This window comes from Anomaloglossus baeobatrachus, unplaced genomic scaffold, assembly GCF_048569485.1.
Source record: "Anomaloglossus baeobatrachus isolate aAnoBae1 unplaced genomic scaffold, aAnoBae1.hap1 Scaffold_2255, whole genome shotgun sequence".
Taxonomy (NCBI): Eukaryota; Metazoa; Chordata; class Amphibia; order Anura; family Aromobatidae; genus Anomaloglossus; species Anomaloglossus baeobatrachus.
In genome coordinates, this window is record NW_027441999.1 from 93,398 (window position 1) to 111,422 (window position 18,025).

Consider the following 18,025-nt stretch of genomic DNA (forward strand, 5'->3'; position numbering starts at 1 on the left):
TTTGTGTCATGGAGTGAAGATATGGAAGACAGAGGTAGGATACAGTCAGAGAGGGTGTGCATGTTGAGGTGTGCAAGGTTTCTGCGGGGGTGTGCTAGGTGCTGGACAGGGGGGGCAGGTGAGGATAGGGCTGAAAAGGTCAGTAGATGATGGTCAGATAAGGGGAGGGGGAAAGTTGTGAGGTCAGAAAGGGAACAGAGACGGGTGAAGATAAGGTCCAGTGTGTGTTCATCTTTGTGGGTGGCAGAGGTGGACCACTGAGTTAGACCAAAAGATGAAGCAAGGGTGAGGAGTTTGGAAGCAGCTGAATGGCGGGTATCAGTGGGGATGTTGAAGTCACCCATGATGATAGTAGGAATGTCAGCAGAGAGAAAGTGTAGAAGCCAGGCAGAGAACTGGTCGATGAAGGCAGTGGTAGGGCCCAGGGGTTTGTATATGACGGCCACTTGGAGGTTGGAGGGAGAATAGATGTGGACAGAGTGTACTTCAAAAGAAGGGAGGACAAGGGAGGGTAGAGGTGGGATTGGGTTAAAGCTGCAGTTGTTAGAAAGAAGGAGACCCACTCCTCCACCCTGTCTATTGCCAGGGCGAGGAGTGTGGGTGAAGTGGAGGCCATCGTAGCATAGTGCAGCAGGGGAGGCAGTGTCCGAGGGTGTCAGCCATGTTTCGGTGAGGCCCAGAAAGGATAGATTGCTAGAAGTAAAGAGATCATGAATGACGTGCAGTTTATTACAGACAGAACGGGCATTCCAGAGCGCTCCAGAGAAAGGGGGTGGCGGAGTAGGTGAGAGGGGAATGGATTTTATATTGGAGAGGTTGCGGTAGTTACTAGTATGTGTAGTAGTATATTAGTTACATTACAAATAGCACTAAGAAAGATATATGTATTCAAATATTTAAGAAAAATTGTTAAAAACTGATGTTCCTCTGGCGATTGATACCTGAGAAGATAATAATTATTTAGCATGCTTTTGTAATTAGCCTTACACAATATAAGATATATTTTACCTGTTTGAGGATAAGATTAAATTTATAAAGAAAGATTTAATATTCATCAATCTGCTTTTACTGAGAAATTCTGAGGAAAATAAAATAAAATTATTATAATATTTGAGAAAAATGAAACACTTAAAATAAGTTGTACTTATCCTTATTATTACATTTGAAATATTATTATTAATAAACAGAGATCAAATTTATTAATTCTTTAACTAAATGAAAATATAACTTTCATTTTACTGTCACTAATTTCAAGTATACAATATACTATCTAGATGCATCTATAAAAAGTATGCAATACATAGATACACTGTATATGAATAATTATAAATATCAAAAACAATCACCATATTTTAATTAATTCAGAAATCCCCTTTACCCAACTGAAGACCAAACCTGATTTTTTCTTCAAAGATTCAATCTATTATGGTCATTTTCAAATTGTTGGAATCTCTGAAAATATTTTGTAACTCCGCTATTTCCTTTACATGAGACAGAGGAGAATCCATCATCTGTTTCTGTCTGTCAAAGTTTTTAAAAATAATTTGTCTCTGAGTGGATCCTTTGACAATTCCCTCCTTCATTGGAGACAAGGAAAGAGAGGTTTCTCCTGTGGGAATTGCAGGAATTAATTTGCATACATCCAACAGGTTCTTTCTGAGTTTAATTTCTAACTTAGCCTGTTCTATTTTTAGTAACTGACTATCGCCATGTTCTCTGACTCCTCCCCCCTCTCTGACTCCTTTCTGCACATGTCCTTCTCTGGCTCCTCCCCGTTCTGGCTTCTCTATGTAATTTCCTGCCTCTCCACCCTTTTCCTACATCAGTTCCGGTGTCCTTAAAATCACCTTCAATGGACAGCACATGTCTGCAGCCATCTTGGGGACGATTACAGCCTAATTCAATAATGTCACATTTCAGGTTGTAAGCAATCTCTGAATTTCTCTAATACTGACTTGTGGAATTCCTGGACTTGATGCAATATATTTCTAAGCTTCTCTTTATCTTTGTTAAAAAATACCTTAGAATTTACTTGAGAATTTGCAAGTTTACACTCAGCATAAAAGCTTAACCATAAATTCGCTAAACTAGACTTCTCTAAATGCTTATTTTGTTCAGAAAAAGAATTTAAAGAAGTTGTCCAGTTACCAAAACTGTTTTTTTTTTCTTCTCATAAATCTTGCTAATATGTGTCTCTCCACACATCTATTATGTTTTTTCAGCAATATTGCCTTTTATTGTGTTCTAGCAGCACATCCTCATTTCTGGCTCCAGCTCTGATGGGGTTAATCTCTCTTCTGACTTCCTGGGTTCAGTTCCTACAACTCCTACAATGGGTGTATGGGTGGATGGTAAACTTCACTTTAGTGGACAGTGTCAGGCAGCTGCTGCCAGGGCTAATAAAATAATGGGATGTATTAAAAGAGGTATAAGTGTTCATGAAAAAAATATAGTTCTACCTCTGTACAAGTCACTAGTGCGACCGCACTTAGAATACTGTGTACAATTCTGCTCACCGATATATAAGAAGGACATAGCTGAACTGGAGAGGGTGCAGAGAAGAGCGACCAAGATTATTAGAGGAATGGGTGGGCTGCAATACCAAGACAGGTTATTAAACTTGGGGTTATTTAGTTTGGAAAAACGAAGGCTTAGGGGGGATCTAATCACAATGTATAAATATATGAGGGGACAGTACAGAGACCTTTCCAAAGATCTTTTTACACCTAGGCCTGCGACTGGAACACGGGGGCATCCGCTACGTCTTGAGGAAAGAAGGTTTAATCATAATCACAGACGAGGATTCTTTACTGTACGAGCAGTGAGACTATGGAACTCTCTGCCGCATGATGTTGTAATGAGTGATTCACTACTAACATTTAAGCAGAGCCTGGATGCCTTTCTTGAAAAATTTAATATTACCAGTTATGTATATTAGATTTTATGACAGGGTATTGATCCAGGGAACTAGTCTGATTGCCGGATGTGGAGTCAGGAAGGAAATTTTTTCCCCATTGGAACTTGTTTGCCACATTGGTTTTTTTTTTGCCTTCCTCTGGATCAACATGTTAGGCTACGGGTTGAACTAGACGGACTTAGGGTATGTGCGCACGTTGCTTTTTACCTGCTTTTTACCTGCTTTTTTGCTGCTTTTTCTTCTGCGCTGTTTAATGCCAAAATGGATGTGTTCTTCTATTCAAGCAAAGTCTATGGGAATTTGGGTTTCTTGTTCACACTATGTTGTTCAAAATGCTGCCTTTTTGTGGCAGAACTTTGGTCAAAAACTCAGCTTTGCAGTGCAAAACCCAAATGGCAAAAACAATTGACATGTTGCTTCTTTGAAAAGCTGAGTTTTTGACCAAAGTTCTGCCACAAAAAGGCAGCATTTTGAACAACATAGTGTGAACAAGAAACCCAAATTCCCATAGACTTTGCTTGAATAGAAGAACACATCCATTTTGGCATTAAACAGCGCAGAAGAAAAAGCAGCAAAAAAGCAGGTAAAAAGCAGGTAAAAAGCAACGTGCGCACATACCCTTAGAGTCTCCCTTCAACCTTAAAAACTATGATACTATGATACTATGAACTCCCATAATTCTTTGTGGCTCTAGGGCTGTAACTAACACAACCACTGTATCTAACACACCCACTCAGCTCTCCACCCAAAGACTCCTCCCTGCCTCTTTCCAGTGTGGATGCACTGAGAGCAATCACAGCAGAGACAGCCGAAGCTCCCAGCACAACCAGGGGAAGAAAGCGTCTATCTTCTGCTTGTTCTCAAATAGTTCATAGTCTGTGTGTGTGTGTGTGTATACAGAAATTATTATTATTATTATTAGCCAATAATAATTAGATTATTATTGTGAAAAAATAATTGGGGGGAAAAAAAATGAAGGGGTCACGAGATTGCTTTTTTTCCCTCTTGCCTAGTCTGTGTGTCGTCCGTATCATCTGTGTGGCATGCATTTTGCAGGCTACTTTCACATCAGCGTTTTTTTTGCCTGTAGGCAAAAAAAAGCAAACCACATATGACCGGATCCTGTGGATTAAATGTGCAGCGCATGCAACCGTTATTTTACCGGATCCTTCTGCAGCGGGACACAGAATTTATCGTCCGGCTCTGGAGTCAGCTGACTCCTGAGCTCACAGCCCGCACACGCTGCAATAGCTGCAGGTGGGCTCATTCACATGACCGTTCCGTTTGTCCTAGTCAGTTCCTGTTTTTTTGCGGACCCACGGACAGGAGCATCTTTTCAATGTCTTTTGTGTAGGATTGGATGGCAAATGGTAGCACTTCCATGTGCATCCAATCCTACAAAAAAACACATTGGATGCCGTATGTCCGCTTCGTTATTATGGAACATGTCCTATTCTGTTCCGTAATAATGGACCGTGACTCAATACAAGTCAATGGGTCCGCAAAATTCCCGGAAGCCACACGGATGTCACACAGATGCATCCATGAAAAAAAGGACCGTTTTTTGCAGCCCGCAAAAACGGAATGGTCATGTGAATGTAGCCTTAACAGCAGTCACTGCCTGCTGCCGATCACATGTGACCGTGTGCAGGCTGTGTGTACAGGAGTTCAGATCAGCTGACTCCAGTGTCGGCCGATTAGGCTGGGGCCACATGGGGATTACTGCGATCCCCTTGCGTGACACTCGGCTCACGCTCAGTACAGCAGAGCTGAGTGTCATGCATGTGTCCCTGCGACTGAGGTCTGACTGTGCGAGCAGACCTCAGCTGCGGGGGGCAATCCGGCACTCAGGAGGGCGGGCCAGCGCTGCGGAAGGGCGGGCGGGATTTCTCTCCCTCTCTCCTCCGTAGTCGGCTACTGTGATTCTTACGCTGCACTCGCGGTACACCGATGTACCACAAGTGCAGTGCGATTTTTCTCTCACCACATACACTTGAATGGGTAAAAGAGAGAGTCTTGCATTACAGTTGTAGCATGCTGCGATTGTTTTCTCGGTCCGATTAGGGCTGAGAAAATAATTGCTCATGTGTGCTGACACACAGGCTAATATTGGTCCGAATGGAATGCGATGTTTTATCGCACTCCACTCGCACCGTTTTTCTTGTCGTGTGGCTTAGGCTTTACTTGTTCTGTCTCCCCCTGCATCCATCGCAGTGTGTGCGGGCTGGAGTTCAGCTGAGCTCAGATCAGCTGACTCCAGTGCTGAACTGAACACGCTGCGATGGATACAGTGGGACACAGAACAAGTAATCGGCCGACACTGGAGTCATCTGATTACTTGTTCTGCTGGCGCTGTGGTCAGGAGTAGGCATGAGTGACCAGTAAAATGCTCTTGTGCTCGATGTGCAAAGCCCATGTCATTTTTTTTTTTTTTAAAAATTCATAAAAAAACAAACAAAAAACAACAAAAAAACAATCACATAACCCTAACCCTAGGGTTAGGGGTAAAAAAAAATAAAATGGGGTCCCGCTCTATTTTCTATTGCTAAGGGTAACCCAATGGAAAATCCAGGTACAGCAGGCAGGTACGGGCTGCTCCCAACCCCCAGCTGCCTATTTGTACCCGGCTGGGAACCAAAAATATAGGGAAGCCCTTTTTTTAAATTATTTCATGAATTTCAGGGGGGAGAGAAGAGGGGAGGGGGAAAAAAGAGGGGTGGGAGAAGAGAGTGGGGGGATAAAAGAGAGGGGGGAGAAAGGGGGGAGAATGGGGGGGAAGAGGGGTGAGGGAGGGGGGGAAGATGGTGGAAAGAAGGGGGAGGTTGAAGAGAGGGTGGGAGAAGAGAGGGGGGGAGAGAGGTGCTCTGTCACCAACTTGCTCCACTCTGTGACTTGTGGTGCATGTCACCAGCTTGTCAGTGTCTTGCTGCGTCCTGTAGTGCTGGTGGGAGGAGCACATGACCACCCTGCCCGTCACCGCCCGTTCTCCTGACATCGCTGCAGAGCAGGTGGGTGGAGAGTGAGATCAGTACTTACATGACGGGGGGGATTTCAGCTGAAGAACCCCCCTGTACGCCACACAGGCGCCCCGTGCCTCACCATCTGCCAGACGCTCAGCCCTCTTCACCGCTCCACACTGGCGCCCTCCGGATCCTCCCCTCGCTGCAGGGCTGTGACGTGCGGTAGTCATCGCCCACAGCCCTGTCAATCACTGTGAGTGGCGCCAGCATCCTCTGACGTAACCGTCAAGTTTGAGAGACCGGAACTTGACGGGACGTAAGAGGATACTAGCGGCCACAGCACCAGGGGGTCATGTGACCGCCACTGAGCGTGCAGGATAGCGCCGCTCAGTGCCAGAAGTGCAAATATAAGCCAATGCAGAAAACTCCTATAATGGTAACGTACACTCATAGAGAAAATAAAAAAATGGGTGTACCACCCCTTTAAATTCATTCTTACCTTGGCTTATAACTCTTTTGTGACTTGTCTCGCCTTGTTCAGCACTTGTAGTAGTTCTTATGGACTGACTTATTCTTTTTCCTCCAAAGACACGTCAAAGGATGATCTTCCGTGACTTTGTGAACTCTTCAAACTTCATTTAAACAAACTGATGCGTATGTTTAGGTTCTCGTTTGATTTAAACACAGCTCTGTGCAATTCCCTGAGGCTTTTGGACAAGTTCATTATACATCAGCACTGCCCCCCCTTTTGTACAAAAGGTTGGGGAAATGAGAAAAAAACAACAAAAAAACGGCAGTAACCAGCGTCAAAAGGAAAAATGACCACTCATAGGAAAAACCACCATAGGAATGACCACTCATGGGAAAAACAGCTGTGTCAATCAATTAAGCTGACTCGCCATTGTTAAAAATATATCCCTTCAATATATTTTTCTTTATATACGCGATGAAATATAAGAACCGATAGACTTCAAAAATGTAAAAATAAATAATGTATTTTATATTGAGTAAAAATGACAAAAATAGAACAGTTCATTAAATCAGTTAGGCCCGTTTCACACGTCAGTGAAAAACAGTGACTTTTTTCACTGGCGTGTAAAACACGCACATGTCCCTGCGTGTGCCGTGATTCACGGCACACGTGGGTTGTCTAAGTGCAATTCGGGCTCCATTCTCCGTGGCCCGTGATTGCACTTAGAAAACAACTCACCTGTGTGCGCTCCCGCTCTCCATGGTGCTGATCGCTCCCGCGGTGCAGCATCCGGCCGGCGCTGACCCCCGCAGCAGCTGCTTCCGGGTCAGCTGTGTCGCGCATAATGAATATGCGCGACAATAATGAACCAGCTCAGAAGCAGCAAGCTGCACGGGCTGCAGAGGACATCGCTGGACGCCGGGTGAGTAAAAATCATTTTTATTTTAAAAGTACGTTTTTTTCTGGCACGTGTTTCACGGACCACACCACTGCGTGGTCCGTGGAACATCAGTGATGCCAGAAAAAAATGGACATGTCTCCGTGCAGCAATCACGCACACGTGGGTACGCCGCACGGAGACACGTGCAGTGAAAAATCACTGACGTGTGAGCAGACCCATTCATTATAATGGGTCTGCGTATGTCAGTGATTCTGGTACGTTTTAAAAAAAGCACAAACGTCCCAGAATCACTGACGTGTGAAAGGGGCCTGACAGAAATGAAAAATAGTGTTCTTTGTTAGCTTACGTGAAGGGTTCAATAATAGTCCATATCTTTACTAAATCAGTAGAAGTCTTCATTCATCTTTCCCTGGTTCCTGAATGGATAGGCAAGGATGATATACTGTAGGCCTGCCAGCATGTGTTACCATGGTGGGTCTTCCATGCATCCCACATGCTGCAGGTTGACTCTCCCGAGCAAGAATGACCCCCCCCCCCCCCCGAGAAGTGTCATGTTATATATGCAGCTGTTCAACACCATATAGGGAGATTCTGCTGTACACATGAGGTAAGCCCCCAATATAGACAGGACTGTCAGCATATATACTCAATATGTCCTATTATAATGGGTTTGATAGCTAGATGTATTAATAATATTTCATGTTTTTACAGTACACCTCGTACACGCGCGGCTCCGCTCCGTACACCTCGTACACGCGCGGCTCCGCTCCGTACACCTCGTACACGCGCGGCTCCGCTCCGTACACCTCGTACACGCGCGGCTCCGCTCCGTACACCTCGTACACGCGCGGCTCCGCTCCGTACACCTCGTACACGCGCGGCTCCGCTCCGTACACCTCGTACACGCGCGGCTCCGCTCCGTACACCTCGTACACGCGCGGCTCCGCTCCGTACACCTCGTACACGCGCGGCTCCGCTCCGTACACCTCGTACACGCGCGGCTCCGCTCCGTACACCTCGTACACGCGCGGCTCCGCTCCGTACACCTCGTACACGCACGGCTCCGCTCCGTACACCTCGTACACGCACGGCTCCGCTCCGTACACCTGGTACACGCACGGCTCCGCTCCGTACACCTCGTACACGCACGGCTCCGCTCCGTACACCTCGTACACGCACGGCTCCGCTCCGTACACCTCGTACACGCACGGCTCCGCTCCGTACACCTCGTACACGCACGGCTCCGCTCCGTACACCTCGTACACGCACGGCTCCGCTCCGTACACCTCGTACACGCACGGCTCCGCTCCGTACACCTCGTACACGCACGGCTCCGCTCCGTACACCTCGTACACGCACGGCTCCGCTCCGTACACCTCGTACACACAAGGCTCCGCTCCGTACACCTCGTACACACACGGCTCCGCTCCGTACACCTCGTACACGCGCGGCTCCGCTCCGTACACCTCGTACACGCACGGCTCTGCTTCGTACACCTCGTACACGCACGGCTCTGCTCCGTACACCTCGTACACGCACGGCTCTGCTCCGTACACCTCGTACACGCACGGCTCCGCTCCGTACACCTCGTACACGCACGGCTCCGCTCCGTACACCTCGTACACGCAAGGCTCCGCTCCGTACACCTTGTACACGCACCGCTCCGCTCCGTACACCTGGTACACGCACGGCTCCGCTCCGTACACCTCGTACACGCACGGCTCCGCTCCGTACACCTCGTACACGCACGGCTCCGCTCCGTACACCTCGTACACGCACGGCTCCGCTCCGTACACCTCGTACACGCACGGCTCCGCTCCGTACACCTCGTACACGCACGGCTCCGCTCCGTACACCTCGTACACGCACGGCTCCGCTCCGTACACCTCGTACACGCACGGCTCCGCTCCGTACACCTCGTACACGCACGGCTCCGCTCCGTACACCTCGTACACACAAGGCTCCGCTCCGTACACCTTGTACACACACGGCTCCGCTCCGTACACCTCGTACACACAGGGCTCCGCTCCGTACACCTCGTACACACACGGCTCTGCTCCGTACACCTCGTACACACACGGCTCCGCTCCGTACACCTCGTACACACACGGCTCTGCTCCGTACACCTTGTACACACACGGCTCCGCTCCGTACACCTCGTACACACAGGGCTCCGCTCCGTACACCTCGTACACACACGGCTCTGCTCCGTACACCTCGTACACACACGGCTCCGCTCCGTACACCTCGTACACACACGGCTCCGCTCCGTACACCTCGTACACACACGGCTCTGCTACATCCACACTGTAAACCCCTCCTGACCCCACACATAAACTTCTCCTCATCCAGCACCATGACAACCAGCACAGCAGAGTCCTGCATACACTGAGGAGCTGATCATGTGACCCCTGACTCCTCCCCTCCATGTGACATCATCACAGGTCCTGTAAGCACAGAGCAGCCATATATCTAGTGTGCGGCTCTACAGGAGGAGGTAGGTGCAGGGTATTATATATCTAGTGTGCGGCTCTGCAGGAGGAGGTAGGTGCAGGGTATTATATATCTAGTGTGCGGCTCTGCAGGTGGAGGTAGGTGCAGGGTATTATATATCTAGTGTGCGGCTCTGCAGGTGGAGGTAGGTGCAGGGTATTATATATCTAGTGTGCGGCTCTGCAGGTGGAGGTAGGTGCAGGGTATTATATATCTAGTGTGCGGCTCTGCAGGTGGAGGTAGGTGCAGGGTATTATATATCTAGTGTGCGGCTCTGCAGGAGGAGGTAGGTGCAGGGTATTATATATCTAGTGTGCGGCTCTGCAGGTGGAGGTAGGTGCAGGGTATTATATATCTAGTGTGCGGCTCTGCAGGTGGAGGTAGGTGCAGGGTATTATATATCTGGTGTGCGGCTCTGCAGGTGGAGGTAGGTGCAGGGTATTATATATCTGGTGTGCGGCTCTGCAGGTGGAGGTAGGTGCAGGGTATTATATATCTAGTGTGCGGCTCTGCAGGTGGAGGTAGGTGCAGGGTATTATATATCTAGTGTGCGGCTCTGCAGGTGGAGGTAGGTGCAGGGTATTATATATCTAGTGTGCGGCTCTGCAGGTGGAGGTAGGTGCAGGGTATTATATATCTAGTGTGCGGCTCTGCAGGTGGAGGTAGGTGCAGGTTATTATATATCTAGTGTGCGGCTCTGCAGGTGGAGGTAGGTGCAGGGTATTATATATCTAGTGTGCGGCTCTGCAGGTGGAGGTAGGTGCAGGGTATTATATATCTAGTGTGCGGCTCTGCAGGTGGAGGTAGGTGCAGGGTATTATATATCTAGTGTGCGGCTCTGCAGGTGGAGGTAGGTGCAGGGTATTATATATCTAGTGTGCGGCTCTGCAGGTGGAGGTAGGTGCAGGGTATTATATATCTAGTGTGCGGCTCTGCAGGCGGAGGTAGGTGCAGGGTATTATATATCTAGTGTGCGGCTCTGCAGGTGGAGGTAGGTGCAGGGTATTATATATCTAGTGTGCGGCTCTGCAGGTGGAGGTAGGTGCAGGGTATTATATATCTAGTGTGCGGCTCTGCAGGTGGAGGTAGGTGCAGGGTATTATATATCTAGTGTGCGGCTCTGCAGGAGGAGGTAGGTGCAGGGTATTATATATCTGTGTGCGGCTCTGCAGGAGGAGGTAGGTGCAGGGTATTATATATCTGTGTGCGGCTCTGCAGGTGGAGGTAGGTGCAGGTTATTATATATCTAGTGTGCGGCTCTGCAGGTGGAGGTAGGTGCAGGGTATTATATATCTAGTGTGCGGCTCTGCAGGTGGTGGTAGGTGCAGGGTATTATATATCTAGTGTGCGGCTCTGCAGGTGGAGGTAGGTGCAGGGTATTATATATCTAGTGTGCGGCTCTGCAGGTGGAGGTAGGTGCAGGGTATTATATATCTAGTGTGCGGCTCTGCAGGTGGAGGTAGGTGCAGGGTATTATATATCTGTGTGCGGCTCTGCAGGTGGAGGTAGGTGCAGGGTATTATATATCTGGTGTGCGGCTCTGCAGGAGGAGGTAGGTGCAGGGTATTATATATCTGGTGTGCGGCTCTGCAGGAGGAGGTAGGTGCAGGGTATTATATATCTGGTGTGCGGCTCTGCAGGAGGAGGTAGGTGCAGGGTATTATATATCTGGTGTGCGGCTCTGCAGGAGGAGGTAGGTGCAGGGTATTATATATCTGGTGTGCGGCTCTGCAGGAGGAGGTAGGTGCAGGGTATTATATATCTGGTGTGCGGCTCTGCAGGTGGAGGTAGGTGCAGGGTATTATATATCTGGTGTGCGGCTCTGCAGGTGGAGGTAGGTGCAGGGTATTATATATCTGGTGTGCGGCTCTGCAGGTGGAGGTAGGTGCAGGTTATTATATATCTGGTGTGCGGCTCTGCAGGTGGAGGTAGGTGCAGGGTATTATATATCTAGTGTGCGGCTCTGCAGGTGGAGGTAGGTGCAGGGTATTATATATCTAGTGTGCGGCTCTGCAGGTGGAGGTAGGTGCAGGGTATTATATATCTAGTGTGCGGCTCTGCAGGTGGAGGTAGGTGCAGGGTATTATATATCTAGTGTGCGGCTCTGCAGGTGGAGGTAGGTGCAGGGTATTATATATCTAGTGTGCGGCTCTGCAGGTGGAGGTAGGTGCAGGGTATTATATATCTAGTGTGCGGCTCTGCAGGTGGAGGTAGGTGCAGGGCATTATATATCTAGTGTGCGGCTCTGCAGGTGGAGGTAGGTGCAGGGTATTATATATCTAGTGTGCGGCTCTGCAGGTGGAGGTAGGTGCAGGGTATTATATATCTAGTGTGCGGCTCTGCAGGTGGAGGTAGGTGCAGGGTATTATATATTTAGTGTGCGGCTCTGCAGGTGGAGGTAGGTGCAGGTTATTATATATCTAGTGTGCGGCTCTGCAGGTGGAGGTAGGTGCAGGGTATTATATATCTAGTGTGCGGCTCTGCAGGTGGAGGTAGGTGCAGGGTATTATATATCTAGTGTGCGGCTCTGCAGGTGGAGGTAGGTGCAGGGTATTATATATCTAGTGTGCGGCTCTGCAGGTGGAGGTAGGTGCAGGGTATTATATATCTAGTGTGCGGCTCTGCAGGTGGAGGTAGGTGCAGGGTCTCTAGTATTTTGGGGTCATCATCATTATCATTAACCCCTTTATGTCCAATTCCAGACCAGTTTACTCCGGTGTTGATCAGGTACATTTTCATATTCGAAAGGGGGGAGCCAGCACTGCTTGATCAGACATGTCAGATGAGAGATAATCCCCTCCCCCGGTCCCCCCCCCATCTGGCCAAAGTGCCCCCCATTCCCCCTCCCCATACTGATCATCTAAGATGTTGGCCGCACGCTGCATTCATCCTCCTCTTATTTCTGTCACATGTGACATGTGATGTCAGATGCGACAGAAACGTCCTCCCCAGGTCCAGCTAAGTCACCCCCTGTCACTTCCCGGTCCTCCCCCGGTCTTCTGATACGAGCTGCTGATCTGTCCTCACGATCCCTACTCTCCTCTGAAAAATATCGGCCGCATGCGCAGAGCGGTTCTAACCCCAGGGCTTGATGCCAGGTGACATTAGTAGGCTGGTATCAACCCCATTTATTACCCTGTTTGCCACCGCTCCAGGGCAACAGGATGAGCCAGAGTGAAGTGCCAGGATTGGCACATCTAATGGATGCGCCACTGCTGGGATGGCTGCAGCCTGCTATTTTTAGGCTGGGAAGGGCCAAATAACCATGGCCCTTCCCACCCTGAGAATACCAGACGCCAGTTGTCATCTTCACCTTGGCTGGTGATCCAATTTAGGGGGAACCCATGTTTGTTTTTTTTTAATTATTTATCAATAATTAAAAAAAAAACAAACAGTGTTGGGTTCCCTCTGTTTTGGATCACCAGCCAAGGTGAAGCTGCCAACTGTGATCTGCAGGCTTCCGCCATCTGCTTTACCCTAGCTGGCTATCAAAAATGGGGGAACCCACATAGTTTTTTTTTAATTATTTATTTTGTGGCTACATATAAGGTAAACACCCTTCACTGCCACATGAAAGTCACTAAAGGGTGCCAGGTTAGATTATGCTGGGGGGTGGGACATTATATATGTGTTAGCCTAAAAAGCTAGGATGGATGGATAGACAATGTGTCCACGATCAGTGTTTGCAGCGTTTTAGACACAGCGTCTTTCGCTGCGTCCAAAATGCTGCGCTGTGTAGTACAAGCGCAATGGAAGGATTTTTGGAAATCTCCTGCCCACTGTGCTTGTTTTTCTCCTTAGCATAAACTGACCTGCAGCGCGGCTTCCTGAGCCTCAGCATGTCAATTTATGCTGTGGAGACGAGAGTTTTGTCCAAAGGGAAAGTAGAGCTAAAGTCCTCAGCAGCCTGAACCTGGATCGTGGGCCCGGGCAGCTGCGTTCTCCAGTGGACAATACTCACATCTCTGCACGAAATCTGACATTGCGTCCTAGACACAGTGTCGCTGTGGGCACATAGTCTAAAAGTGAGAAATTTAGCACTACAGCAACATTTTTGTGAAGTACCTGTGGGTTCAAAATGCTCACTATACCCCCGAATGAAATCCTTGAGGGTCTAGTTATCAAAATCGGGTCACTTGTGGGGGTTTCTGCTTTATAGGTAGCTTAGGGTCCTAAAAATGCAACATGGTGCCCGCAATTTTTTTTCAATTTTTTCCAAAATTCACATGGTTCTCCTTCTGTTATGAGCCCTCCCGTTTGTCCAAACAGAGGTCTTTAGCCACATGTGGGGTATCACTACGCTCATAAGAAATTGGATAACAAACTGTGGTATCCACATTTTGGTGTTGCTGCTTGAAAAAGTGGAAATTTGGTGCTAAAGCAACATTTTTGTGGAAAAAAAAAAAGAAAATTTTCAATATGACGACTTAAGTTTATTAAATTCTATAAAGTACCTGTGAGTTCAAAATGCTCAATATATCCCTGGATAAAATCCTTCAGGGGTCTAGTTTCCAAAATGTGATCACTTTTGATGGAGCTCCACTGTTTAGGCGCCTCAGGAGCTCCAAACGCGACATGGCATTCACTAATGAATCCAGCCAATTTTACAGTCAAATGGCGCTCCTTCCCTTCCGAGCCCTGCCGTGCACCCAAACATTTGATTTCCACCACATATGAGGTATCTGTGTACTCAGGAAAAACTGCACTACAAATTGAATGATGCATTTTTTCCGGTTACCCTTGTTAATAAAGAACTTTGATATCACTTTGATGCCCATTTTGTGCCAGTTTTATACTTTTTTTTTGCTGCTTTTAAGTGTATTCACATCACACTCCGCACTGTATTGTATTTTATTATTGTGATTTTTTTATGTTTGTTGTTAAACCTGTAAAAAAAAAACCAAAAAAATGAAAACTGAAAAAAAACAACTTCAGCCTCGAATAAGAAACTGGATGAATAAGAAACCAACTTCAGCATTGTGTCTGATGTCGAGCGATACCAGTGTGAAAATAAGGGAAATGCCTGTTATTTCCACATATATACCCTGCCCTCCACACTGACTGACAGCCGCTGAGCATTGCAACCTGCAGTCAGTCAGTGTCGAGAGCGCGGTATACTGAGCAGTGACTAAAACAGCATCGGTGCCACCCCTATGACTGAAAGCTGGACGCCGTCTCAATATATGTCTATGATCACATTTACTTATTTCATAGCTATTTAGTAACACTTCTTATATTGTGTATATGGCTGTTTTTTACCTGGTCGGGTCCAATAGCAGAGATTTGTATTTTCCTATATTTCACACATTGGATGGGGGCGGGGGGGGTCAGTTCAGTATTTTTATTTTCATCTTCCTTCCCTTGTACCTGGGGCTGATATAATGTCTCAGCGGTGACCATATCCTCTGTATATGGGGGAGGAGGCACCGTCAGCTCTCTCTACCCTGTTTCCTCGAAAATAAGACGTACCCGGAAAATAAGCCCTAGTAGGATTTTTGGGGTCTTTTTTTGAGTATACTTAAAATATAAGCCAAAGAGAAAAAAAGTATTTATCCGGCTCACCTGCTCACATGGAGACCACTGTGCTTTGGACCATGCACGGAAGGAAAAAAGTCGGCAAACCTTTGCACATAGTGTTCAGAGAGTAGGTTTCCAGCAATCCAATCCAAAGCGATTTTTACTTAAAAATAATAATTCTTTATTTTAAATAAATGTTAAAAAGTCCATACTAGGGTCGAAAGGAGCAGTGCAGTGGAAACCTCCTCTCTGAGCGTTAAAATATAAGCCGTATTCCAAAAATACACCTTGGTTATTGTTCCATAATGAATTGTCCAAACATCTAAAAAAGTTAAAGAATACAGCAGGACATTTATCAAAGAAAACAGACACCCCAAAAGAAAGCAAATATCCCCCCCAAAAAAATAATTGCACTCACCAGACCCCAAACAATTACAATTCACAACTACCGTTGGTGCATAGCCTCTCACACAGAGATCTGTGTCACTGTCGGGTCCCTCACATTCCCGCTGCATTGCACCGCAGAGCTGTGTATACAGTGACAGAGAAGGTAGAGGCAGTAATAAACCATCTGTGCCTTATTTTGAGATGGATGGATTTCCTCTGCGTTGATACATGATTGTGTGTAGCTGTGCGGCTCTTTTATTTTTCCACCCACATTGCCGTATAAAGGATAGTTGTTTTTGTTTTTTTTGTTTTTTTTTTTTAAATGACTCATAGGTTTTAATTTTACAATAAAATCTACTTGAAATTAAGTAAAAATTCCAAGTGCGGTGAAATGGTGAAAAGATATAATTCCATCATTGTTTTTACTCCGTTCACGATGTGCTGGAAGTGAGTGGTCAGCGTGATTCTCCAGGTCAGTGTGATTACGGCAATATCAGACATTTATTATCTCAGTGGTGACTAGAGATGAGCGGACCCGTGGACGTTCGGCTTCTGCTGGTCCAGCTGAACATTTGTAAAGATCGGTTCTGGACTTTGACTTGACCTGAACTATATTTGAAGTCACTGATTGGCAGTTCGGGTCTCCGCCCACATGCAGCCATAAACAGATCACTAACAGGGGAGGGCGGGTCTTTTCAGTTTTATTTCTTGGTGCACAATACATCTGATTACATGACAGCGGTTTCCATACGTAAAGCCCCCGAACCCTAAACTGAACTTTGTTATCTTGCAAAAGTCTGAGTTTGTATCGAAAACCGAACTCCAGGTTCACTCATCTCTAGTAGTAAATAAAAATCAGACTTTTGTAAAAAAAAAAAAAAAACCATAAAAGAATCGTTTTGTGTCTCCATTTTCCGACATCGGAGTTGAGTGACGACTTGTTTTTTGCTTGATGAACTGACATTTTCATTTATACCATTTTAGGTGCAACTTCATTTCATGTTGAAATTTTTTTTTACTGCCCAAATGATATCGTCCCTTCATTATTATCTCGATTAATGTTACATATCGGCTCCTCTCCTTCCCATTCAGGTCCTTACAATATCGGATCCTCTCAGTGGAGATCTTCTATAGAAGAGAATTCTCCTGATTGCCCCGTGAAGGATGGATATGGACAGGGACAAGATGGCGGAGAGGATATTACACCTCACCCTAGAGATCCTCTTCCGGCTTACTGGAGAGGTGAGAGATTCTGATGACGTCACATTACATCATTCTTATCTATGGGAATAACAGATGGACAGAACTGGAGAGGTGAGGACTCTGGAAATGTCTGGAGTGAGATTTCTTACTGTGTCTCTCCATAACCAGGATTACACAGTAGTGAAGAAGACCTCTAGTGAGCGCTGTCAGGCCCCTGTGTCTGAGGGATGGGGAAGACCCCTGAGCCCAATCACGGGGCCTCCACCTCACCCCCCGATACATGAGGAGAAGATCCTAGAACTCACCTACAAGATGATTGAGCTGCTGACTGGAGAGGTGACACTGCTGGGAATGCTGGGACATTATACAGTAACGCTATGAAGGGATCGGGGGTGACGGTATCATTGTATGTGTCAGGTTCCTATAAGGTGTCAGGACGTCACCGTCTATTTCTCCATGGAGGAGTGGGAGTATTTAGAAGGACACAAACATCTGTACAAGGACGTCATGATGGAGGTTCCCCAGCCCCCCACATCACCAGGTAATAGAAAGAACTAAATACACACGGCCTATAATTATCTGTATGTAAGGAATGAATTCAGTCCCTGTATGTTTCTCCTCCAGTTCTATCCAGTAAGAGGACAACACCAGAGAGATGTCCCCGTCCTCTTCTCCCACAGGACTGTAAACAAGAAGATCCCGATGTTCCTCAGGATCATCAGGTAGATGGAGAGAAGGGGCCATGAAATCTCCCTATGATGTGTAGACGGCTGTGAAGGTCTTGTGCTCAGTCTTGTTTTATCCTCTCCGGGGCTGGTGGTGAAGGTCGCCGCTGGGATGGTGTCGCTCATCACAGGCGGAGCGGGGTTACCCCGGGGAGAATGACTGAGGACGGACGGGGGTGGTGATGGTCCCCGTTGGCGCCACAGCGCTGTGCGCCAGAGCCGGAAAAGGAGAGGCAGAGACAGGGGCTGCGGTTCCAGGTCTTTTACTCAAGGGTAGTTCAGGCGGTGCCCCAGAGTACCGTTCACCACCACGATTGACTCCAGCCAATACCTATTCCATGGAAGGTCGGATCTGGTGTATGTCAGTCTATGAGCCCTTCCTCCTTTGTTGCGCTAAGTATCGGATCCCCGTGGCGTGAATCACTTGGGAATTCCGGTGTCAGTAAAGTG

General features: G+C 47.3%; 1 protein-coding gene and 1 pseudogene across 1 annotated transcript; both read left to right on the top strand.

Moving 5' to 3' along the window:
- LOC142261478 (uncharacterized) overlaps positions 1–18,025 on the top strand; it is a 64,239-nt pseudogene that overhangs the window by 26,822 nt on the left and 19,392 nt on the right.
- LOC142261475 (gastrula zinc finger protein XlCGF66.1-like) lies at positions 16,748–17,596 on the top strand. The gene is made up of 4 exons (XM_075332119.1): positions 16,748–16,889; positions 17,019–17,186; positions 17,268–17,391; positions 17,475–17,596. Exons 1-4 carry the CDS (start codon positions 16,812–16,814, stop codon positions 17,594–17,596), a joined length of 492 nt encoding a protein of 163 aa, XP_075188234.1. The 5' UTR covers positions 16,748–16,811.